The sequence below is a fragment of the Oryzias latipes genome, chromosome 22, assembly GCF_053564925.1.
Source record: "Oryzias latipes strain Hd-rR chromosome 22, Olatipes_Hd-rR_3.1".
Classification (NCBI taxonomy): domain Eukaryota; kingdom Metazoa; phylum Chordata; class Actinopteri; order Beloniformes; family Adrianichthyidae; genus Oryzias; species Oryzias latipes.
In genome coordinates this window covers 9,462,279-9,488,008 of record NC_136258.1, presented here as the reverse complement: position 1 = coordinate 9,488,008, position 25,730 = coordinate 9,462,279, and the positions used below count along the sequence as shown (strand labels likewise).

At 43.7% G+C, this 25,730-nt stretch overlaps 1 protein-coding gene across 2 annotated transcripts in view; it reads right to left on the bottom strand.

The window, feature by feature from the left end:
* pxdn (peroxidasin) overlaps nt 1-25,494 on the bottom strand; it is a 52,937-nt gene extending 27,443 nt beyond the window's left edge. Inside the window, exons 1-8 of one of the 2 annotated variants that reach the window (XM_023951435.2) lie at nt 25,129-25,494; nt 16,300-16,371; nt 15,268-15,339; nt 8,013-8,084; nt 4,012-4,083; nt 3,278-3,349; nt 2,310-2,479; nt 1,086-1,203 (exon numbers count right to left, since the gene is read on the bottom strand). In XM_023951435.2, the coding sequence (XP_023807203.1) occupies nt 1,086-1,203; nt 2,310-2,479; nt 3,278-3,349; nt 4,012-4,083; nt 8,013-8,084; nt 15,268-15,339; nt 16,300-16,371; nt 25,129-25,322 (842 nt within the window). In that variant the 5' untranslated portion in view covers nt 25,323-25,494. The remainder of the gene's footprint in view (nt 1-1,085; nt 1,204-2,309; nt 2,480-3,277; nt 3,350-4,011; nt 4,084-8,012; nt 8,085-15,267; nt 15,340-16,299; nt 16,372-25,128) is intronic. The other variant, XM_078940357.1, reaches the window with a different exon arrangement.
* Nucleotides 25,495-25,730: the final 236 nt, after the last annotated feature.

The window sequence follows — 25,730 nt, the reverse complement described above, 5'->3', positions numbered from 1 at the left end:
ATGTCTGGCAAAATTCTCACGGACTGGAATGTTATATGTGGTGGACACACTGCAGCAACGCTACAATAGAGGCAGAGACACACTAAACATTGTACATCACACAGGTGTCATCATCCTCTCCCCTTCCCACACTCATGGTGCTAAAAAGAAGTAAACACAACAGGAAGAAATAACTAAGGGTGAAAAAACAGAACTGCCAGATGAAAGGACCCGGTACCGGTCCGCGGCCCGGGGGTTGGGGACCACTGCTGTAGAGTCTTTATCTAATTTTCTCCCCAAAGCCTCAAACATGATTGGTGTTCAGCTGATCCCTTTTCTGGAACCGCATTTGATTTCTTGTAGTTTGCAATGGCCAAATATTTCTTACCTCTTCTTAAATTCCCTCATTTTTTATTTTGAATTCCGAATGACACTGCAGTGATGGATCAGCGGCTCAGTGGTTCTGGAAAATGATCTCAGCTGACAAACATCAAAAGTCTCAAAATAAGCAAGTATCTCAGTCAACAGTCTAGTTCTGTCCGCGGACACATGCTTAGAAATCTTTATAGATAAATCTATTTGTTGGTGGTTTCTGTCAGGATCCTGGTCTCCTCCCACACTTATCAGCGCATCAGCCTGCAGCTTTTATCTGGACTCCTCACCCTTCAGCCCACTTCAGTCCGTCTGCTTCCTGCAGTCAAGTACTGACTCATGCTAAGCTCAAAGCCAAGCCTTATGCCAAGCTCTATGCCAAGTGCCAATTTCTACCTACACGCTTATCCACTCTGTGTTTTACCCCTTCAGGAATTGCTACCAGCTTCACTTCCACCATTGGCACCAACTGCCATCCAACGGGACACCAAACAAGGCTCTACTCTTTAGTCACAACCTCCACCAGACCAGCGGCTCATCCTGCCAGATTTAGATTCATCTTTCAATCCAGAACCCTCTACCACCACTGGATCTACATAAGAGACTATCATTTCATCCACCTACAGTTTCTGTCCTGTTTCTGGGTCCAGCCCCGTCCTACTGAACATATTTCCATCTCTTCTGAGGTCTAAGTCCAGGTTTACTCGACACCTGGGAGCCAGACTGCTTCATACTTGTTCCTGAGCCAGATGATCTGGGGTTTTGGGTTGCCTTCAGCTCTGCAGGTGAAGTAGACGGTGTTTCCTAACGTAACGTCCACATCTTGGGGCTCTGAGGTGATTCTAGGCAGCTCTGGAAGAAAGAATCAGATGAGAACCAAACTGTGATGAAAGAAGAGTTATGACACACAGGAAAACACAAACACACATGTTTGTGTGCATTAATCCATGTGTGTGTACATATGCACACAGACACACACACACACCCATGCCGAGTCTTGAATCATTGTCTGTCACAGTCCGGACAGACTTCCTGACTAGTATCCATACGTTTTCACAAAAGCACAGACTCTCTGCGGCTGACCTGGGTCCTGCTCGGAAGCAGTCCGCTAGGCAGTCTAAAGGCCTCTACGTACAAAGAATGACGTAAAGCAGATGGACACGCACCAAAGTAACGCTAATAATCAGGAATATAAGAAGCTCAAACTGTTTGGGCCACTTTGGATCAGAGACTATTCGGTTTTACTTGGTCATACATAATACTTTCATGCAACAGGAAGTACAGGTACGGGAACCAGTTTGGATTCAGGGAAGGTAGAAATGTTCTCTTCTTTTGAGACTTTGCTGTAAAACTCATAGGTTTAGGACTCTGGACAGATGCAAAGTTCAGGTGATCTAGATGCGTCCAAGACTTCTAAGAGACTGAACAAGAAGCTGCTTCTGCAGTCAAGACTCTTTGTCTAGCACGTTTCCCAGGTCTGCAGCAGCGCCAGCTGTGCCGGAGGACAGGAACAGTCTGCAGGCCTCAGACAAAGAGACGTGAATGCACGCGGTAGGATGACGTCTGCGCCTGGCAGGAAGTAAAGACAAAGACGCTGTAGCGCTTTCTCACTGGGTTTTAGATCAATCAGAGGAAGAACACGAGCAGATGTAACGCATGAAAAACAAGTCCGTTTTGGACGGATGATTTATGTTTCTTGCATAAATGAGCGCTCCTCTCAAGGTGAATGCCAACGCCAGTCTGTGTAACTTCTGAATAATAGATTGTGAGTGTTTTCATAACAAGTCTCTATTGTCCCACTGAGCTGAATCTGTGAATGCTGCAGCGAATTCCACAGAGATAATGTCATGACTCCATGTTATGTCCCCACACATGGCCTTGGTGAGGGAAAAAAACAGTAGATGACAAACGACTGAAAACCATCGAAAATATCTGCAAACCAAGTGTTCTGTCAGTACCACAGTTGAGCTCCTCAGCGGTGAGTGTAGCTACCGAGCGGCCCTGCAGCCGGCTGGGATGGTCGCAGGTGGCTGCAGCCTGGGCGTTGCCAGACTCTGCGTACAGCTTTAGCAGGTCGGCCAGCCACAGCACCTCGCAGTTGCAGTTTAAGGCGTTGGAGTCCAGCCGCCTGCACATAGACACAATAGAGCCGTCAGAAGAAGAGGTGACCCCAGTTTATCTGTGCTGGAGGCACAGAGGAGATTGACTGACGAGGCCAACAGCCAATCAGGATGAAGAACACAGTGTGCTGTTAAAAGAAATCCACTGTGAGACAAACAAACCCATTAACGTCTTTGTTTTCCTGGTCTGACCTGGAATCCGGCTGGATAGCTACGATATTGCTGCTGTTTCTGTTGCACCGCTAATGTCAGGCTGGGGCTGTTAGCTAGCGGGAAAGAGTGTAAACAAAGGCATGATGGGATATCTTTTATTTTATTTTCATACTCTGTATTTAATTGTTGTACATATTTTGGATTATTTAAAGTATTTTTTTTCTTACCACTCCAAGGCAGCTACAATGATATTGTATAAATATGAACAACGACAATAAAGAATTCTGATTCTGATGTCAGTGGAAGCTTCCTTTTCACCCAACAGCAAATTTCTGAAGAAATTCTGCCCTCTGCAGAAACTAAGTCCTAAAAACCACACAGGATTTTGGATTTTGGCTAGAACTGCTGAACCATATTTAAAAGAGCAGTGGGGACAATTTGCCTACAGATCCAAATGTGGTTGGAGTGGGACTTTGTGGAACTCATCAATGCTGTACATTTACAGACTCACAGCTAAACTTGAGAAAAACCAGCCAAATCCTGCACCTTCACCCTGGGAATCAATCCTCTTTAAACTAGAGGGACTTTATTACAGAGGCTGAAACAGGCGAGCACACGTGTGTTTCAGTTGTGTGTCGTCTTTTTGTACTTACAGTCTCTTCATGGCGCTTAGATGAGAAAATGTTCCTGGAACAAGCTGTGTTATTCTGTTGTTGTGCAAAAACCTACGTTCAAGAAGAGAGACAAGTCGATTTAAAATGATGTGTGCTGTTTGCATAAAACAACCAACAGTAGACAGGAAGCACCCGTCTTGGCTTCAGATGAGTCTAAAAACAGCACAGCACCTGAAACCAGTGCGTTTTGCAGGGATGCCTGGTCTCATCATCACACTCTTGAGTCTGACTGCAGGGTTACAGTCGGCTCATGGATGGTGACGTTTAACAGAAATTCACTCGTTTATTTAATGAGTGTAAATAAGTGGCTGGACTGGTGAAACTCCCAGCATTTGGGGCAAAAAACCTCCAAATCTGCTGGTTTGTACCATCTTAGAGCTGCAGAGACCAGAGCGGTTTTCAAGAAGAGGCTCAAGAAAGACCCACCTCTTTAATCTGGCTTTTGCATGACTTTTTTAATTGATCAATTATTTTAGCCTTTTATTCTTTATCTATTTATTTTCCTTCAAAATAAATACATTTTAAAGGTTTACTCTGCTGCTTTAATGCCCCCTCCCCCAAAGTCTGTTGGTTTGAGCAGGAATTTTCAAGTGAGACAGATCGAAACGGACCCAAAGTCTTGTCAGAAAGACATTGAAATGGTACGCTCCGATTAGCTAAAACCCAAATTCCGGTCAGTTAATTCTTTGGATAAACGTTAAAGCTGCACCTACAGTCGTTCCAGCTTTGGTAAATGGCTGAATGACTCTGGCTCCAAGGACTCGATGTTGTTGAAGTGCAGATACCTGGAAAAAAGCAACACGAAGACACAACTGTGTGGGATCTGGATTCAACACACCAGCCGTTTGCATAACTTCAGGAACACAACGCACACCTTGAGCACATGAATGCAGACGAGCTAGCAAACAATGCAATGCAGTCTAAACTATTCCTACACATTTATATGCTGGTGTACAATAACAAAATACTATAGTAACAGTTGACAGACTACACAACACATTTTTAATGAAATCTAATTTTATGCTTAATGTTTTGGATTTTTATAAACTGTTGGTGTTATTCTGCCCACATCACATTCTCATCACAAGAAGCAGTCACAAGGTTCCATGTCCATCATTTTTACTTTGAACATTTTTCTAGAAACGAAATCAGGAGACGGCTGTCAAACTGCGTTCACACCAAACGCCATTCGTGCGTCAGAGGCATCCAGTTTGAATGTTAAGAGTGTTGGGGGAGGGGGAGGGGGGTAATGAAGTCGTCAAACTGGGTCACAGATGACCTCAGATAGCGGCTGTCATTCACACACAGCTCCCCTAGCGGTAGTGAAGCTCGCCGTACCGGGAGAGTCTATGAATGATGTCATGAACCCAGACATCGAGACGCCTTTTTAGAATTTTATTATTTTTTCATAATTTGATCTTTAAACGTCATCTGGGTCTTGCATGCCATGTAAATGAGATGCACACAGAAACCACCTCATGTAGTGATGAGGCTATCCATCGAGGAGGTGGCGGACAGGAGGATGTTAGCTAAGCTGAAATCCATCATGGATAACTCCTCCCACCCCCTGCACCAAACTGTAGAGGCGCTGACCAGCTCCTTCAGCACAAGACTGTTGCACCCTCAGTGTAAGAAGGAGCGCTACCGCAGGTCATTCCTCCCCACAGCCATCAGACTGTACAACACCGTGTCAAAGTGACACTCCACGGTCCCAGGGGTGTTTTTTCTGTTTAGTCATTGATTCATTTACTTTTGTTGTAGTTGTTGTTTTTCAATTTTAAATTGTTTTTTGTTCCTGAACAGTTGTTTGTTTTTGTTTTTGGTGTGAACTTCATTAGTTATTTCTGTATTTTGAAAAAATTTGTAATGTTTTTTTTTTACAGTTTACATGTTTTGCAGACCGCATGTTTTTTACACTTTTGCAGCTGTATTTATTTAATATTTAATATTTATTTCTTTATTTAATAAGAATCTCATTTTTGATAATAATTTTTCATAATAATTTTAGTAATATTTTTAATTATCTAATATAAATGTCATTTGTGATGTCCTTTATTGATGTTATATTATATAGATTATTTCTGAATGTCGTGTTGCTGCCACAGAAATGAAATTTCCCCATTGTGGGATTAATAAAGTCATCTATCTATCTAAAATATCTGGCCGTAGCTCCTCCCAAACTCGTCATCAGCTCATGAACACATTTTTGTGTATTGAGCAGCGAATTCGACACGAGCTCTCTGATGCAGAATTGGCGTGTGAATCGCATTGGGTGTGAACGCAGCTTCACATGACTGGACACTGAAATAACGCTCTTATCCATCAGTCATATCTCTGATGCCAACTTCTGCCTCCTCACACCAAACCGTCTGGCCTTAAACAGTGCATGAGCCAGAAACGGTTGTGGAGTTCTGCTTTGATGGACAGAGACATTTCTCAGATGAAACGCACGGCAAAGAAATCCAACCCATACTATTGGAGCAGCTCATAAGTCAGCTCTGCAGTGTTTTCACACAGAATAGCAACAGTTACCCAATCAATCAATATAAAACAACAAAATATGGATCCACAAATGTTCTGATGAACTCCCATAATCTTTTGTACAAGGACAATGTAACTGGAAACTTATACAGTGGGGTAATAAAGTCTTTGTCAGTCACACATTCTGCCCATTGTTCCCCTTGATAAGCTGAGGGAGGTCTGGAATGTTCATCATAGAACTGTGAGAGGCAGAATGTACAGACAGAATCCAGGAAATCCCATTTTACAGAAGTCATAATGGGGCAGAAAATAGTCATTTATCTCCTACAGACAAGCAGGAACTGTCCCTGACAGACCTGTTTCTTCTGGTTACCTGTATTAATGTCACCTGTCCACACCCTCAAACGGTCACACTGCAACTCTCCACCATGACCTAGACCAAAGAGCTGTCTGAGGACACCAGGGACCACATGGTAGGCCTGGACCAGACTGAAATGAACCAATCTATGATAAGCAGCAGGTTGGAGAGAAGAGATCCACTGTTGGAGACATTCTGATCATCTTCCTCCACCTGGAGCTCCATGAAAGATCTCATCTGGGGGGGCACAACTTGAGAACTGTGAGGAAACAACCCAGATCTACACTGGGGGGGTCAAGGTGCTGAAGAGAACTGGGACCACAGAAACAAAGGTTACTAGAATAACAGGCGACAACATCATGAATTCAAATCCTGCAGAGCTCCAGAGGACTCCTGCCTGAAGTCAGCACACATTCTAAAGTTCTCTAGACACCATCTGGATGATCCAGAGGAGGATTAGGAGAACATCATGTGGCCAGATGAGACCAAAATAGAACTCTTTGGTTACATCCTTAGACCTCTATATCCACTGTGAAGCATGGGGGTGGAAGTATCATGGTTTGGGGCTGCTGGTCCATAGTAAGCAAAGGATGAATGGATCCATGGTAAGATTTTGGGCTAAAACCTCCTTCCATCAGTGAGAGCGTCAAGGATGAAACACGATCTTCCAGCAGGACAACGATCCCAAACACATCGTCACACAAAGCATTCCAAGGTTCTGGAGTGTCCTTGCCGGTCTCTGAACCTGAATCAAACCGGGAATCTGTGGAGGCAGTTAGTCTGTGTTGTTCAGCAACAGCCCCAAAACATCAGAGCTTTTGAGAAGATCTACATGGAAGAATGGACCGAAATAGCAATTACAGTGTATGAAAACCGGCTGAAGACCTTTGACCTCTGTCATTGAAAACCAGGGTTACATGAAGTACTGAGATGAACTCTTGTTACTGACCAAATACTTCTTTTCTGCATGGTTTTAACAATAAATTCTTTTACAAATCATAATATGGGATTTCCTTGGTCTTTAAAATCTGTGTATTAATGACGACACAACAGACCTCTCTCATCTTTTTAAGTGGGACAAACTTGCAAAATGTGAGGACGACAAGTCCTTTTCTGCCACAATGTACTAACAGGAAAAGGGTGTTTCCAATTGTTCAGATGGGATCCTGGTCAAAGAGCGCTTCCAAAACGACTGCTCATATACTGCGGCTGCATTAACTATTAGCTGTACGGATGAATAGTTGTCAGATTAACGGATGCTTAAGCACGGATACTATTCATCCGGTCCAAAAACAGCAGGCCTAAAGCTGAGTTGGACATTCCCTTTTTAGTAATCTAGAGCTGCTGTACACTGCTGCAATGGTCCCTCTGACAACAGAAATCACAACAACTAACAAACATATTGTCGTTTGCAGAGAATGCGTGTCAGGCACTGCAGGCGGCGTCTTACAGGAAGCAGCTGAGTGTCTCCTCACAGACCAAAGGGACATGAAGCCAGACGAACAGAAAGACATCAGAGCAGAGTTTGGTTTCTGCAGCAGCAGGACAGACATGGCAGAGCAGTTCAGCGGCGGCAGGCTGTGAAGGCCAAGCGCCGGGTGCACGGCCATCAGCCCGACCGGGCCGCTCATGCAGACAACAGGGGCAAATCAGCACCGCACACAGGGGTGGGTGCACACGTGGCATGCATTAGATCCACACAAAGAAAAGAAATGGGGGCCACACAAAGCAGTAGGGGCTCACATCACAAGAACATGCTTGGTGCTTATGCAACATGTGACGTCTGAGCGGGAAGACCTCACAAAGCTGCGGCGGTGCAGAGGTTTACACATGAGCAGAAGTGAAAAGAAGAAGTAAATAAGGTGGGTCACTTACAGTTGCTCTAGAGAGACAAGCCCCTTAAATGCTTGTCTGTCTATTGATTGGATTTCATTCTTGTACAAATAGCTGAAAAATAAGACAACCAGTAGAATTAGTGACACAGACCCTGACACTAAATCCCACTAAACGCGGCTCGGCTTCACTTTGAAGAATGAAACAGTCAGGAATATATGATTTTACTGAACAAAACTAAGCATTAAGTAAATATGAATCAAGTGTTTCAGAAGATCGCATCTGGTAGTGTGTCATTGGTTCTTGGTCTTCTAAACATTCTTCTGTTGCTTGCATGCTTCGCCTTCACATAATATGTCATAGAAATGTGATACTAGAAAAGCAATAGTTTCCAGCTGTCTGCTCCGCTCAGGTTCAACTTTCAGCACAAAGAAGAGCTGAACTTGTGCTATGTCTACGTTCAGCCTTCTGAAAAGGTCTCCGCTGAAGCTCCAAAAAGATGTTTTGGTATGAAAAGGAATATAAACGTGTATGAGAATACTTCAAAAATGTTGTTTTCGATGAGGGTTGCTCCAGGTGTTTAGAGGTTTAGTTTAAGACTTTACTAAGGCTCAATAAAGAAGACTTGAATGTTTCACCAGAGCAGAGAGAACTAAAATGGACAACAGATCAATAACTATGAGGGGAAAAGTACTAAAAACAAAGAACATCAACCTTTTTACTACAACGCTGAAAAATGGAAAAAGGTTTTGGACTAGGGCTGCATGTTACGAGGAAAACTCGCCATACTTGTGATCAATATTGCGATGATATAACATGTAATACATATAAAAAACAGCAAAACAATTGAAAACATCACTTTCATTTCACTGCAACAGTTTATTATAAATAAGAGCAAATGAGCCTCGTCTACATAAGAGGCAAACATCTATCATTAAAGGCTCCATCTGATTGGTCAAATGCATAAAGGGATTTATTTGATTCGTTAAATACGTCAAGCTGCCATGAGATTTTTTTAGCACATTTAAGGTTACCGTTTATCACGATTTTTGGGATATGTGTATGACAGAGCTTGATATCGATACATTTGTGATTTATTGTGAAAACCTATTTTAGACATTTTAAAAAAAACATGAAGTTGTAATGCCCAAACCCACAGTCATCAACCAGACTTTCACTGCTCTCACCTACTTCTGTTTAACACTAGCTGTGTTTCCATCACACGTATGACCAAAGCCTTATCGAAATTTTAGAAATGTTGAATTACACAATTTCACAATGGCACTGTTTTTATTAAATCCTAATTATGAGAATAAACACAAACTCTCGCCATAAGTCATTCAGAAACACGGATGTGACCAATACTTTGATTGACAGAAGATACATTCACATTTCTGCCACGGCGCTAGCGCTCATCATCATCTATGAAAAGGAGACATTAGCGTCTTCGTGGAGTGGCGAGCTCCTTAAATGTGGGAGGGGCTACAGATGAAGCAGTTTTGGGAAATGGTGGTTGGTGGTTTTCCAGAGGAGCTGTGGTTCCAACAATTCCACATGACACGCTCAACTTCTGATGAGCTGTGTTACGCTGTGGGACCTCTGGTGGCGCCCGCTGTGCAGCGTCCAAGGCCGCCAGTTCCTACCAAGAAGCGTGACGCCATCCGGTTGATGGTCACATGACTCATTACATTTAAAAAGTGTTTCGATTGCAGTTTTTGGGAAATGTGTTAATTTGGATACGCCTCAATAGCCTCCTCCTCCAAGAACAAAAATGTTTTTTTGGATAATTGCGAGTTTTTTCTGAATTGTCGCGTTTCCATTTGGCGAATTTATTAACGTCATTCTAATTTGCTCAGTTTCATAGTCAATGGAAACGCTGCTAGTGTGACATCCTTCTGGAGAATTTGCAAAAATGAAGTAAAAAAGTGATACAATAATATAACAAAATGTTGTTGATGTCATTGTAACCACATTAGGAATGGAACTTTCAAACTGTCACCAAGCGTGATTGAAAATGTCTCATTAAATGACATGGGAGACTATTAAACCATTGGCAAATGCCTGAATCTGGTCATTACCGGTAAAAACGCTAGACACGACCCCTCTTTCTAAAGTTATATACCAGCATTAGAGTGCATTGCTCTGTCAACCCAAAACCAGGATTGGGACGTGTACGTTTCAAGAAGAGTGCAAAATGTACAACTTCACTAAATGAGACTGAAGCTTAAAGGTAGTGATTTGAAATAATGCAGAAGAAGCTGGAACACTGTCCATCCGCTCCAACCTAGATTAAACCATGAAGTTTTCAACAGCAGCAGCTTCTGATATGAAAAAACTCTTCCTAGGGAAGAAGACTCGGCACAGACGGACTTGGACTGAAGTTCACTTTGCTCTCACAGCTCTGACGCAGCTGCTCTAACTAAACACCGATTTACAAAAGACAGCCGATATGTTTGAAACACATCGGCTGAAAATCCTCCTCAGAGAGGAAAACGTCCGGATACAGATACACAAAGAGAGAGCTAAACACTGGCACGACAAACCATGCAGCTGAGGTTTCAGGACCGTGACAGTGTTCCCTGGAATGAAGAAAACCTCTGGGGAAGAAAGAATTCTGGGAAGCACAGACTATGTTATACTGTCCTATGAATCATTTTTCATCTATCAAAGTACACTACTGATCAAAAGTTTTAGGGATGAGGACACAAATAAAATATGGTATATATTCATCCTTTTTGTCACCATCAACAAAAACTAAATCAACTTTCATGTGACCACCCTTTGCCTGCAGAACAGCTTGCAGTTTCAGGAAGAAACTTAGCTCAGAAGTCATTCCAAAAGTCCAGAGGTCATTCCAGAAGTCATTCCAAAGGACCAGAGGTAATTCCAGAGGTCCAGTGGTCATTCCAGAGGTCTAGAGGTCATTCCAAAGGTCCAGAGGTCATTCCAGAGGTCATTCCAATGGTCCAGAGGTCCTTCCAGAGGTCATTCCAAAGGTCCACAGGTCATTCCTAAGGTCCAGAAGTCATTCCAAAGGTCCAGAGGTCCAAAGGTCATTTCAATGGTCCAGGTCATTCCAGAGTTCATTCCAGAACTTATTCCAAAAGGTCCAGAGGTAATTCCAGAGCTCTACAGGTCATTCCAGAGGTCATTCCAAAGGTCTTTCCAGAAGTCATTCCAGACGTCATTCCAAAGGTCCAGAGGTAATTCCAGAGGTCTACAGGTCATAAGGTCCAGAAGTCATTCCAGAGGTCATTCCAAATGTCCACAGGTCATTCCTAAGGTCCAGAGGTCATTCCAGAGGTGATTTCAATGTTTCAGAGGTCATTCCAGAGGTCATTCCAGAGGTCCAGAGGTATTTCCACAGGTCATTCCAGAAGTAATTCCAGAAGTCATTCCAAAGGTCCAGAGGTAATTACAGAGATCCAGAGGGCATTCCAGAGGTCCATAAGTCATTCCAAAGGTCCAGAGGTCATTCCAGAGGTCCAGATATCATTACAGAGGTCATTCCAATGGTCCAGAGGTCATTCCAGAGGTCCAGAGGTCATTACAAAGGTCATTCCAAATGTCCACAGGTCATTCCTAAGGTCCATAAGTCATTCCAAAGGTCAAGAGGTCATTCCAGAGGTCCAGATATCATTACAGAGGTCATTCCAATGGTCCAGAGGTCATTCCAGAGGTCCAGAGGTCATTAAAAAGGTAATTCCAAATGTCCACAGGTCATTCCTAAAGTCCAGAGGTCATTCCAGAGGTCCAGAGGTCATTTCAATGGTCAATGTCATTCCAAAGGTCATTCCAGAACTTATTCCAAAGGTCCTGAGGTAATTCCAAAAGGTCCAGAGGTCATTCCAGAGGTCCAGAGGTAATTCCAAAGGTCCAAAGGTCATTCCAGAACTTATTCCAAAGGTCCTGAGCTAATTCCAGAGGTCATTCCAGAGGTCCAGAAGTCATTCCAAAGGTCCAGAGGTCATTACAGAGGTCATTCCAATGGTCAGGAGGTCCTTCTAGAGGTCATTCCAAAGGTCCACAGGTCATTTCTAAAGTCCAGAAGTCATTCCTAAGGTCCAGAGGTCATTCCAGAGGTCCTCCCAGAGGTCATTCCAAAAGTCCACAGGTCAGTCCTAAGGTCCAGAAGTCATTCCAAAGGTCCAGAGGTCATTCCAGAGGTCTTTCCAAAGGTTCAGAGGTCATTCCAAAGGTCCAGAGGTCATTCCAGAGGTCATTTCAAAGGTTCAGAGGTCATTCCAAAGGTGCAAAGTTCATTACAGAGGTCATTACAGAGGTCCAGAGGTCATTTCTAAGGTCCAGAAGCCAATCCAGAGGTAATTCCAAAGGTCCAGATGTCATTCCAGAGGTCATTCCAAATGTCCAGAAGTCATTCCAAATGTCCAGATGTCATTCCAGAGGTCGAAAGATTATTCCAAAGGTCCAGATGTCATTCCAGGGGTCATTCCAAAGGTCCAGAGGTCATTCCAAAGATCCAGAGGTCATTCTAAAGTCTTTTAGATCAGCGATGCTTTCGAAGTGGAGAAAGAATAGGAATAACAATCCATTTTGTTAAAGCGCTTATCAAACACTCAAGGACACTAGATAAAAGAAAAAGCCAATAAAATTTCCTTTGTGTTTGTATGTGTGCGTGTTTGTGTGTGCATGTTCGTGTTTATGTGTGCGTGTTTGTGTGTGCATGTTCATGTTTGTGTGTACATGTGTGCATGTGCCTGCATACGTGTGTGGTTGTTTCAGTCTGTCTGCGTACATTTGGTGAAGTGTGTATCCTGCCTGCGCCTCTTGATCAAAGCTTATTTTAGGTGAGGGTTCAAACCTGCATTCTTCCTCTTGGAGGTTGTTAACCGTATCTTAGCAGTCGCTGACAGAAGTCAAACTTTGATTTGCAAAACCCAAAGTCGTACATGTGAGGAAGCGTGCAGCAGTGCGTCTGCATGGCGGTCTAAAAAGGGATGAATAAACAGACGAGGATCCTCAGGATGTGGCGCCGTGACCCCAGCTCCACTTGTTAATGGAGTTAGGGGTCCATCACCACGTTGCCATCGGCTTTGAGAACAAAAGACACGACATGGGGCGGATGTTCCTGAGGTCCAGAGGAAGTGGACATGTGAGATATGGAATTCAGCTGAACTGCAGCTGAGGAGCTCCTCCCCAGAAACGGCTCTGTATTTCAGCTGTGCTTTAAGGTGGAGGCATGGAAGGCCTCCCAAACAGAGCTACGTCACAACCAGCATGTTTACTGGATAGCAGAACAGTCGCCACATTGCTGCTAAACTGCCCTAACAGATTTAAAGCAGACGCTCTAAACACGACCGGCCTTTAGGCGAGACGTCTGCAAGATAAAAGCAGAGCTGGTGACTAATGACTGGGAGCATGGAAGCATTAGAAGCGATTTTCCTGGAATGAAAGTCCACCTCTATCTTTAATTGGCTTCACCATGGAGCCAAAGTTATATGACGCCTATGGGGTTGTAGTGGTAGCCATGACTGCAATGGCATTTACTATGACTGTTGAGCGCAGATCATTGAGGCTGTAGCAGCTTCTTCCAGTCCACAGAGCTGCTGTGGCAGACATGAACATGAACATGTTTGCAGCATTTACTTAAGACCACTTTTCCAGCAATGAAACTGTCCAGAAGATTTGGCAGGTTCTGGAGCAAACTGCCACGCCTCTATTTAAAAATGCTTTATGACATCTGGATATGCTTTTCTGACTGCAGACATGCCTCCTTCTCCCTTCCTGCTACACATGTGGCAATAACATCAATGGAAAAAACAAAGCATTCATTTTTTCACGGTATAGCTCGCTGTGATGTCATCATCTTGGAGGGGAGGGGGTAGTTTACTATGTCAAAACTTTATTTTCGCCGGGTCCTGGGTGTTTGCAAATGTTGGTTACTTTTCACGGCATGTGGCGGGGCTCAAACTTTCACTCAATGGGGCAGAACATTTTGCGGTTACAATCTGGTCTGTGATGCTGTGGGCCGTAACTCTAGCTATGACAAAAACACAATTTCACAATGACACTGTTTTTATTAAATCCTAATTATGTGAATAAACACAAACCAACTCCCCCAATAAGTCATTCAGAAACACGGAGGTGACCAATACTTTGATTGACAGCAGATACATTCACATTTCTGCCACGGCGCTAGCGCTCATCATCATCTATCAAAGGAGACGTCTTCTTCAGGTCGTGGAGCGGCGAGCTCCTTACACGTGGGAGGGGCTACGGATGAAGCCGTTTTGGGAAATGGTGGTTGGAGATTTTCCAGAGGAGCTGTGGATCCAACAATTCCACATGACACGCTCCACTTCTGATGAGCTGTGACACAAGAAGGGCATCGCCATCCGGTTGTTGGTCACATGACTCATTTCATTTGAAAAGTGTTTCCATTGTAGTTTAGTGAAATGTGTTCATTTGAATACACCTCAAACACCACCAGGCGCTAAAAGGTTTTTTTGTCTGATAAATGCAAGTTATTTTTTTTTAAATAGTCGGTTTCCATTAGACAAACGTAATATTGCAAACCCAATTTCCCTGATGTCATAGTCAGTGGAAATGCTGCCTTTCTCTTTCTGTTGTAACTTTAAAATGGAATTCCCAGTTAAAATGCTGCATTCCTGCAAAATGATATATCAAATGATAGATTTGACATTTCTCCTTTATAATTAATGATAACTCATGTTTCACAAACACATATCAGAAGCAGAAGGGAGTCGTGACAAGTTAAAAAATATATATATCAAATATTTCCATTATGCAGATTTATTATCACAAATCCAATTCGCTCAAATTCATAGCCAATGGAAACGCAGCTAGAGATGTCCGACCCCGCCTCCCTTCAAACACATATCTATCACACTGTTGACGTCTGTGGTTTAAAACATACAGTTCTTCGTGCAAACATGTAATCAAAGCACAAATAAGATATTCAGAAAACAAAATGTTGCATCATCCTATATTTATAACCCTTGAACTTTTCTGCATGTGGTTGTTATTCAGCGACTGTCGTCCTGAGATAACCGTCTTCTTCGTGACTCTTGAGCCTGCAGACGCCTTAGAGGCCTCGTCTGCCGGCAGCCTAAACTCGGACAGAAGTCAACCTGAAGTCCGGCTGAAAGCTGCAGCGCCGCATGTCTGCAGGCAGAGCCTCTAGATCCGTCATCCACAGCCAGCGAGGCCGATTTTTGGATCAATTATGAAAAAAACAACAACATGATGTGTGTGTCTGACAGAACAAAACAGCAAAACCCGACTACAGAACTCGACACCGCTGAGAGAAACTTACAGATATTTGAGGTTTTCCAGATCTTCAAACGCCCCCCTGGAGATTCTCCGGATCTGATTGTTGTTGAGGAGCCTGTAGGCAATATTAATGAAAAACGTCAAACTTTCACACTGACAGTTTCACAGATGTGCTTCAGCTGGGCATCAAAAACTAACAAAAGAAAGAATTTGTCATTTCTAAGTCTTAATTTTCAATGTAATAAAGATGGTATGCAAAAATGAGGTGCACCTTTCCTTCTTCCACTCAAATATTTCCTAAAAATATGATTAATAATAAATAAAGTGCTACAACAGGGCTTTAATGGACACGGTAGCGTCTCTCTGAGTCCATCATTGTGCAGAGAATCATTTGTGAGAACAGACAGGTGTCACTACCTGCCTTGCTAGCTCCTCCTCTCATGAATTCTTTGTTTTGAATCTTTCAGATCACATTGAGCGCATAGATCTGCTTAAACCAGAACTGGTCAGTGGCACGATCGTTTTCATAGCAATCATAGCCTCTTTGACCTATGAAGCAACAAACTCCGAAACATTGTTATTGTTTAAATCCCATCAGTCTTAACCCCGCGGGACGCCTGGGACGTCCTGCTGTGTGGCCATGATATCAGCGTAATAAACAGTAAAGCTGGTGTGATGTGCCTTTATATGTTCAATCAAACAGAAACGGTTTCTACGTGTGGCTCAAGGACATCTGGGAATTTCACCTGCATTTTATTCATATTCCCATCTTTTTAAGTGACAGACTAAATTCAATGGTTTATACTTTGACAAATGACCAGCTGTTGAACTGTTTGCAGGATAAGTTCAGTGAAGTGTGAAAGCAAACAGAACGGACGTTCACCTCCAGGACAAACTTAATCTGTCAGAGGATCCTAGAATCACTATAGATTCAGGAAAGCCTTTCACAGAGACAGCAGCTCATTTCAGGCAGTTGACTGTTCAAGTTGCTTCAGCAACTCACACTGTTGTTTAACAAACTGAGGTGAAAACTAAATTCCTGTGAGAACGATCAGTGAGGGTCTGCGGTTCTTACAGCGTGTTGAGGTTCTTGAGTCGACTGAAGGAGGCCGGCTGTAAATCCTTGATCTTGTTGAATCTCAGGTCTCTGTGAGGACAGAAGAGGACAAGGTGAGTACACACACAAACAAACAAACACACACACACACAGTGAGTACACACACACATGGTGAGTAGACACAAACACACACACAGGGTAAGTAGACACAAACACACACACACAGGGTGAGTACACACACACACACACAAGGTGAGTTCATGTTTTACTTCGAAGCCCATCGAGACGACTGTTGTTGTGATTTTGGGCTATACAAATAAAATTGAATTGAATTGAATACACACACACACAAGGTGAGTACACACAAGATGGGTAGACACAAACACACACATAAGGTGAGTACACACAAGATGGGTAGACACAAACACACACACAGGGTGAGTACACACTCGCACAAGGTGAGTAGACACAAACACACACACAGGGTGAGTACACATACACACAAGGTGGGTACACACACACAGGTTGAGTACATTCACACACAGGGTGAGTACACACATTCACTCACTCACTCACTAGGCCTGCACGATAAATTACAAATTTATAGTTATCACAATATTAAACTGTGTCTCACGCAAGTAACGAAACGGCAAAAATTGCGATAAATGTTGACCTTAAATGTGCCAAAACAGTCTTATGGCAGCTTGAAGTGTTTAACGAATCAAATGTATCCATTCATGCATTTGACCAATCAGATGGAGCCTTTCATGTTAGATGTTTGCCTCCTATGTAGACGAGGCTCATTTGGAGAATAATTTAAGGTATGTTGACTCTTTGGAAATCATGTTTTTGGTTCTTTTGCTGTTTCTTCGAGTATCGTAACCTCCCTCCCTCCCTCCCTCCCTCAGAAACCCAGAGGAAGATTTGGACGCAGATCTCACCTTACAAGAATTCCTTTGAAGGTTTTAATCACAAGCGGGACGTAATCAACAAAGACAACAAGCAGAGGGACATTAATGGTCCTCAGCAGGTTTTTGTCCCCGTCTCGTGTTTCGCATCTAAAGAGACGGTGTAGTGATAACAAGAACCTGACACTCATCTGTGAAAGAATGGGTAAAGCCTAAACCTGAAATCAGGAGAGCAGACATTTACCTCTTCAACCAAAGAAACGGACTTCCAAAAAGTATAACTATCCTGCTTTCAGTTCAGCTGGTCGCCATCATACCATAAAAGTCCATAAATGAATGTAACACGCTTCATCCTTAGAAACAGTCACAATATCAGAGAGATCCCAACAAAACTAAAGGCTGACACGAAGGCTGAAAAGGTTCGAAACCCTTTCAACCAAAGAACATTCAGATCTTGTTCACACCGTAACACTTTACCAAAAAGCTACACACAAAGGTTACCCCCCCCCCCCCCCCGTGTTACACAAACACTGTCGTTTACTCGTCTGTAAACTGAGACCAGCTGTAGTCGCTCACCCCCCCCAAATGACTTCTCATTTTCTTTAAGGCACTTATTTGGCCAAAAGGCTGATGTTATTTGCACCTATTTACCAGTGACCAATCCCAAAACCTGATGGAAACTCATGCCGCTATGCACATTGCTACAATGTCCAAACTGTTTTAAATGCATCCAAGCCTAAACGTCCATATGAACCTCAAAGTGACCCTAGCCGTACCCCTTCCTCCAGGTCCGTGTGGCCCAGAAAAACGTTCAGCCACAGTTTTAGTTCAGTTTTACCATAAAGTTCCTCCTCAGGACCCCCCCCATTCTGACTTAATCTTTTGAACGAGTCAGCCACACACAGGGACTAGTCAGGACATATCAGCTGACGTGGTAAAAACAACAACTCCTGAACTAAACCAAAAAAAGAGACAATAAAACAAGTTAGTTGTTGCAAAGCTTTGAATAAGCGTGTACTTCACACAAGTCCAGGCGTTTATGTGCGGACAGAATGGCTGTATTTTTACATTTAGGTGTAAATGAACACGTCAAGATGGTTTGTTATAACAGCAGGGGCAGCAGGCGGCACAATCAACACTTTAACGCACTAAAGGGGTTAAAACTTTCTGTTTTCTGGCTGCAGATCATGGCTTCTACGTTGACTTGCGCCTCTGATGTGAAGGTTTTTCTGAAAAAGCTTTAAATGGGACCCCTACACAACATTCCAACATGAAGACAAAGAAAGCATGTGGAGGACAGAGAATGGGGCAAAGACAGCCACAGCCAGCAGAGTAAAGCTCATGGAAGCGGGGCAACAGCCAACGAGGCGAGGGGCTTAGGCTGCAGAGAACACCATCCAGACGTGCTGTGGCAGCAAATGCCTGAAGCTACAACTCAGAGGGATGGGAGGGGAGGGGGGCGAGGTAGGTGCAGCTTCAATCACTACCTGAGATCCAAGCAACAAGCAGGGCTGCATCTTCCAAAGCCCTGGTGGACAAACTGTCCTAATGTTTCTGCAGGTTGGTATGTTGCTTTTATCTATGGCCTCATTTCGGACACGATGGACCAGCTGAGCGTTCCGGTACCGGCTTTTCTGTTTTTGAGGTCAGTTCAGGAGCCCATTAGCCGGGAAAGACAAAGAGAAAGTCCTGATACAGTCAATCTGGCTTTGGAATGAAATACGGGCCCAAAAGAAAGACCAAGAGACCAAAAACTAAACAAACCCACTCTGCTGAGTTTGACCCTCTGCTTTCCAAGTGATTAAAAGCATAATTTCTGCATAAAGTTTGCACTCTCCTGCATTTAGAAGATGAGCAGCTGCCCGCAGCTGACATCCTACTGGTCAGTATAAACATCTCTATTGTTTGTGGAAACGTACTAGACAGAAGGCCCAGCTACCCGTCGCCTTCGATCCAGTAAGAAAACATTCCTGTTTAGCACACTGACCAAACCAACAGCCCTAAAAATGTGTGAAAGTTTCAATTTTACAATAAAACTTACATACTGAGCAAATCAAAAGCCATGTTTCCATTACCTGATGGTTCAGACATGAACCCCTTAAATGTCTTTCATAAAGATGTGACTCATTTTTTAATGACGCTGGCAGCCTTTCACTTAAAACAACTAGAGCAACATTAAAACTCAATGGGATGCCCCACAACCATGCAAGTTTCCATTGAATGTTCTCATATCCCACCTTGAGCTTTTAAAGAGGCATCAGGACTTTGTGACCCTGATTATTGACTGATGATGAGCAGGTTTCTGCACAGATCAGGAGGATTTCTGCTCCACTCTTAGTCACAAATGACTTCTAAATCATTCAAATTTAGTGACTGTCGCTTAGCAACTCTGAGCTTCAGCTCTATTCATGGGTTTTCTCTAGGATTGAGGTCCAGAGACTGGCTGGACCGCTCCTTGACCTTGACATGTCCGTTCCTTTGTTGCCTTGGCTGTATGTTTTGGGTCATCATCACCCATTTGAAGCCTCCTGGCTTAGGGAGGGAAGGAGGTTCTCACTCTGAACCTTCTCCCAGTCACTCTCTGAATCATGAAGGTGTTCATTGGCAAACTACAGGTGAGCCTGCACATGGTCCTTGTTAACCATGGGACTCTGTAGGATGTTAAAACATTGTGGCGTAAAGTATTTCCAATGGTTTCCTGGTGACTGTGGTTCCAGCTGCTGGGAAATCATCAACTAACCCCTGCCGTGTTGTTTCAGGTCCATTTCTCTCGGTTCTCATGACCTCACCAGGTCAGATTTGGTTTGGAGCCCCAGGCCTAACGGTGGATTGACGGTCTTGTTCTTTTATTTTGGCATGGTTGTCCCCTTAACCGCCCGCCTCTTGCTGATCCATTCTGGTTTGGTCCAGGTCTACAATCTTCTCCCTTCAATCCACTGAAAGATCTTTAGTCTTTCCATATTGGAGAGTTTGGAGTCTGACTGATGGACTGATTCCGTGGACAGGTGTGTCTTATACAGATGATGAGTTTAAACAGGTGTCTTCCGTTCAAGGGGCAGGTAGATTAGGAGAGTCTAACTGGACTGACGGAACCAGAACACTTGATGAATATTAAGGAATCAAACACTTCAATCAGATTTCATTGACTTTGTGATTTTCCATCTCTCACTGCCCAAATGAAACCACCATCAGGATGACAGACTGTCAATTTCAAAATCAGCAAGGGATCAAATACTTATTTCCTTCAGTGTATATCATGTAGTCATAATTAGGTAATAATAGTAAAACTATTTGGAGACTTGCAGAAAAGCATTCCTTTAAAGGGCTGCACGATGGTGTAGCGGTTAGCACTCTCACCTCACAGCCAAAATATACTAGTTCAAATCCTAGCAGGAACAATTCAGTGTGGGGTTTGCATGTTCTCATTGTGCATAAGTAGGTGTTCTCCAGCGTCCTCCCACAGTCCAAAAACATGCTTCATTGGTGAATTGGTGACTCTATCATCCTCAGATGTGATTGTGTGGTTGTTTTTCCCTGTGGGGCCCTGTGATGGACCAACAAAAACTGTTCAGGTTTTTATTTTTCTGAAGAACAGCAGCAGTGATCTAAACTGAAATTGTTCCTAGATTCCTCCTCCTGTACAACTGCACAACGCTTTAGGGATTTCTGGCTTTGCATTCCAAAAAGCTGCAGAGACAGAGCACCGTGCAAAATCTGACAGCAGCAAATTCCATTTACTGCCCGTCTAATGTCCAGTGTAACCGAGGCACTGCATGCCCCAGCTTAGGGCAATAAGCATGAATGCATTTCTACAGAGACCGTGGCTGATGAGATCAAGATGGGGACAGTTCACAGCCACATGACACTGACATCACCAATAAATACCAGATTCCTCCCATGATTTAGACAGCCCATCCATTCAGCACCACCTGACTGTTAACAGGGCCCTTTAGAACTGCTGAGGTCAAAATGCTAAGAAATGTACTCCTTCGAGCAGCAGCTGCCTCCAAGGGCACCACCAGCTTCTGGCCCTGTACAGGGAAGGGTATGAGTTTCAGGTGGACTGGAGACCAGAGCCAACCAACCAGCCGGATGTCCCAGTCTGCAAACGACAGACTGCATTACCTCCTACTGGAGTGGAGAGATTTTGTAACGTCAAGGGTAACGTCCCCAATCAGGGGAGTCTGATGAGCTAATCATTTTTGGTCCAAGAAGTCTGCCACCTATGTCCTTGCATTGACCGTCTGTCTGTGAGGCAGCTTTTTATGGCCAAAACTCCAGGGCATCTTGAAACAGTTACCCCAGCAGAAAGTTTCTCCAAATTGTAATCCATTTGTGTAGAATTTCAAAGACCCCAAGCAATCTGCCCTATTGGGGGCAAGTACGGCATCAAGCTTTTGATCAAACTGCAACTGTCTCTGGGTCACAGTCTTAACCACATGGCATCTCCCCACAAAGCTGTTGGATAAATCAGAAATCCTCTCATCCCGACAGCCTGGAACCTGATTATCAAACAACTGGATTGCTACACATCGTCAACATTTTCCACAAACAGTTGGGACAGACACATAAACGTCTACTTGACTCATGGATCGTTGGCGTATTTAGCAGCTAAAGTATCATTCAGGCCGTAAGGATCCGTCTTCCCGATCCTTACAGTGGAAAAAATGCTGATAGATTTCAAAGACCCGCTTATCAGTTCCAATACTGGACAGACAGAGTAACATTTGATGGGCACACAGTAGATGTACTCAGAAAATGCTTAGCCTCAACATTTCCTGATGCTGCTGTCTATGGATTTATGGTAAATTTAACATGGTTTTCAGACAGCTGCTTCACAAACAGACACCATGCATGTCGTAACAAGCTGCTGCCACAGCTACCAAGTCAGAAATGCAAAAAACAATCCGGGACGTGGAATACATGAGCCAGGGGTTTTATTTCATTTACTTAGCTTTGGAACAGCAGCTGTTTTGTAGGCTCATGTCTGCACTTTCCTGCAGATGATTGAAGACGTTGGACTTTTCTGCTCATTTGCCCTTCCTGGATCATGGCTCTTCAACTGGCATCCAGCTAAAGAGTAAAGCAGGGGAAACTGGGGCAGCTCTATCCTCCCAGAACCTCACTAGTGCTATGGTCTCAGTACATGTCAGAGGGCTGTGGGCGGGTGAGCTTTGGGGAACAGTTGGCGCCTTTGAATCTTCTCTGACATTTTTGTAGATAGGGAATCACGGCTTTTTAATCGACTTCACAGTAGCTAGAGCTGGTTTCATAAATAATTATGACCTCATAGCCATCCTCTCTCATAGCTTTATTTGAAACACGGTTCATGTGCTAAGCATAACAGAACCCAAATATTTGGATCCAATCACCATTTTCCAGCGAAAACTGCAAGTTCACACTGGACGCCACAAAGCTATGTCCATGTTCAAGTTACATGAGGGTCACGAAGGGTCACAGGAGAAGGTTCTGACAATATCAAAACTAAACCAATAAAGAAGGTGAACAGAAAATACTGAATCTGTGTTTCTCTGTCTGAATATCTCTGGGTGAAGGTCTTTGCTATCCAGAAGAGTTAAGGATTCAGTGTTGTTGACTGTTGTTCACACCAGCGCCTGAGCCAAAGTCTCCTTTCCATCTTCTTTGCTTGTAACCACACTTGGAAAGTGATTTCCAGAGTATTTCCATTATTTTTGGCAAGCAGCATTTTTTTTCAAGGAAAGAGTTAAAAAAAAACTATCTAAGACCTTTTCAGTGAGTCAAAATCTATCCCATAAATTTTTCGACTATTCCATGACATCACGTCCTTTCAAAGAGATCCCAGTGCGCTGGAGCCACACTGTAGCAGCAGAAGTCTTCTTCACTCTTCCACATTCCTCACATACGTGTGAGCTCATGCTGCGTGTGGAGGTCGAGCTGCTGCTTGGAAGGCGCTTCAGAGGCTGGAGGAAACCTGGGTAGGAAGTCACGTCCTGACATGACAACCCGTGAGGTGGGGGTGCCAGAGGCTGCAGCTTCAAAGCTGCTGGGATGGGCCCCTCCCACAGACCAGTCAAACACAACCCGTTCATTGGAGGGGGGCAGGACTTTCATCTCCAGACTTGTAGCTGTGGGCTGCAGACGGGTGGAATGGCGGTCTGCGGTGGGGCCCGGTTTGGTCTTTGTCCCAATGATTCAAGTGTTTCTGCTTCCACACTGAGAAGATGGCTGTGGCTGATTAGACCAGTGTTTTTCCACCGCTGTGCCGCGGGAGATGGTCAGGTGTGCCGCGGGAGATGACCCATTCACTGATCTAAAAACATTTCCCATCTCCAGGATATCAGCTCTGTGTTCATCCAAACAGGCCCTGATAAAACACTGAGTAGTTAGGAATATGAAAGATCATAAAATACTTTTTTCTTTGTCCACTTTGATAAGAATGACGGTACCGCGATTTAGCCGCAGCTTCAGCTCTGTTTTCAGAAAAGTCCCGCCCCTTTATCTGTCTCCTCCAATCATTCTTGGAGGCTTAATCATACGTCATCGGTCTGACCAATCAGAAGTGGTTAAAGTCTTCACTTCCTAGTTCCGACTCGGCTGATAAAATCTCCCAATTCCAACAAAAAAAAAACCCAGCTAAAGCTCGTCTTTAGCGGTGTAGCTTTCCACAGAATCGGGAGTCAGACCGTGGAACAAGTGAACAAAACAATGTAGCTTGGAGATTAGAGTCTGGCTGCCTTCACTAGATCTCCCATGATGCATCGGGTTAAAGTGACAGCGTCTCAGCGTACAATGAGTCTTCCTTGTTAAACGTCTTAAACCACAACGAACACACATCAAACAGTTTTTAAATCTTCTTGATGAAATCAGAGATGAACAGTTTAGTTCCTCCAAGTCATCTTTCTAACTGAAACACTTTTCTAATAACGTCTGGATTATTTTATGTGTTAAACTTAAGAAAAAGTAATAACAACATTTAATAAACAGGATTAAGGTGAAGTGGCCAACAGACACAATTAGACTAAATTGAAACAATTTAATCATCTAAAAAGAAATAAAACATTTTTGTTAAAGTTTTGAAAGACTTCATCTTTGATTAAGACAAAAGAAAAACTAATAAAACTTTAACATTTTCACTTTTTGTGTAGCTACAGAAAACAGAAATATAATGTTAGTCTTTTTTGTGTAAAATGTATCAAACATCTTGTGATCATATAATTGTTCAAAAATTACAGTTCCCTTTACACTAACGTTTAAAAAATAAATCACTATTAAGAAAGAATATATTTGTTTTTTTGTGAGGTTACATAACATTGCATGTTAATTAACTGAAGGAAAAAACTACTATCAGGGTAAAATTTCAAATAATTTAGTTGAAAATTATTACTGAAAACTAACTTAACTTTCATTACATCTTTTAGAAAAAACAGCTGCAACTTCCAGCTTTTTCTGTCACAATCATCACAAAAATGCACGTGAGATCATGGAGGGACTGTCCATCAATATAGACTATGAGTTTCTCCTTTTTGAATTTCTTTGGGTGCTGGTGTGGGATTTCTAAGGAGAAAGTGTCCCTTGGCTCAGAAAAGGTTGAAAATCACTGGATTAGATTAGAAAATGTTTGGAAGACACAGAGTGAAGACGGGGTTCCTTTTAAATAGGAAGCAGTTTCCTTCAATAACAAGAAAACAGGTGAGACTCTGGGAGATTCTGAAGGCAGTCATGGATGGCATGTTTCTGCACAAACTGACCTCATGACCCCCCCCCCCCCCCAGAAGACCATGAGCCTCTGCGGTCCACGGCTGGACCCACTTAAGCGTGAATGACAACTTTGTGCAAACTTCCTCAACTCCGCCAAACGAACCCGCTGACTCCCACACCGGATTCAACCGGGACCCGCCGGAAACGCGCGTGAACGTGGTGGAAAAGAGCGCGTGCAGACTGGTGGGGGGGTACTCACAGGATGGTGGTCAGAGGAGACACGGCCGGCACAGCCTCCAGGTTCAGATGCATACACCTCACGGTGGTCCGGAAGCACAAGCAGCGGCTCGGGCAGCAAAGCGCGGACGGCGGTCCGCAGGCGAGCAGCAGCAGCAACACCGCCGCCGCCGCGACGACCCCCGGAGAACCGAGCCTGCGAGTCCACACCGCCATTGCTAAGAGCAGAGCACAGCCCGCCAGCTGCCCCGTTCCCCCCTCTGTGGCGCGCGCCTGCAGCTGCAGCGTCACCGTCCCGTCAAAGTCCAGCAGAACCGCCCTGACGGCCCATTCATTCCGCCTGCAGCCTGGCGGCAGCAGCAGCAGCAGCGACCCCTGGCGACAGACACGGTGGCACACAGGTGTTAGAGACACCTGCAGCTTCTGCTTTCTATTTATATTCTAATTCATTTCTATTAATATTATATTCACATTCTATGTACTTTCTAAGATAAAATCAAGATACTTTATTGACCCCAGCCTTGGAAATTGGGTTGTTGCAGCGTCTGCATACAGGCTCAATGCAAACACACAAACAATGGGTGATTTTCTACATTTTTTATTCTGGATTTGTCAAACGTGCAT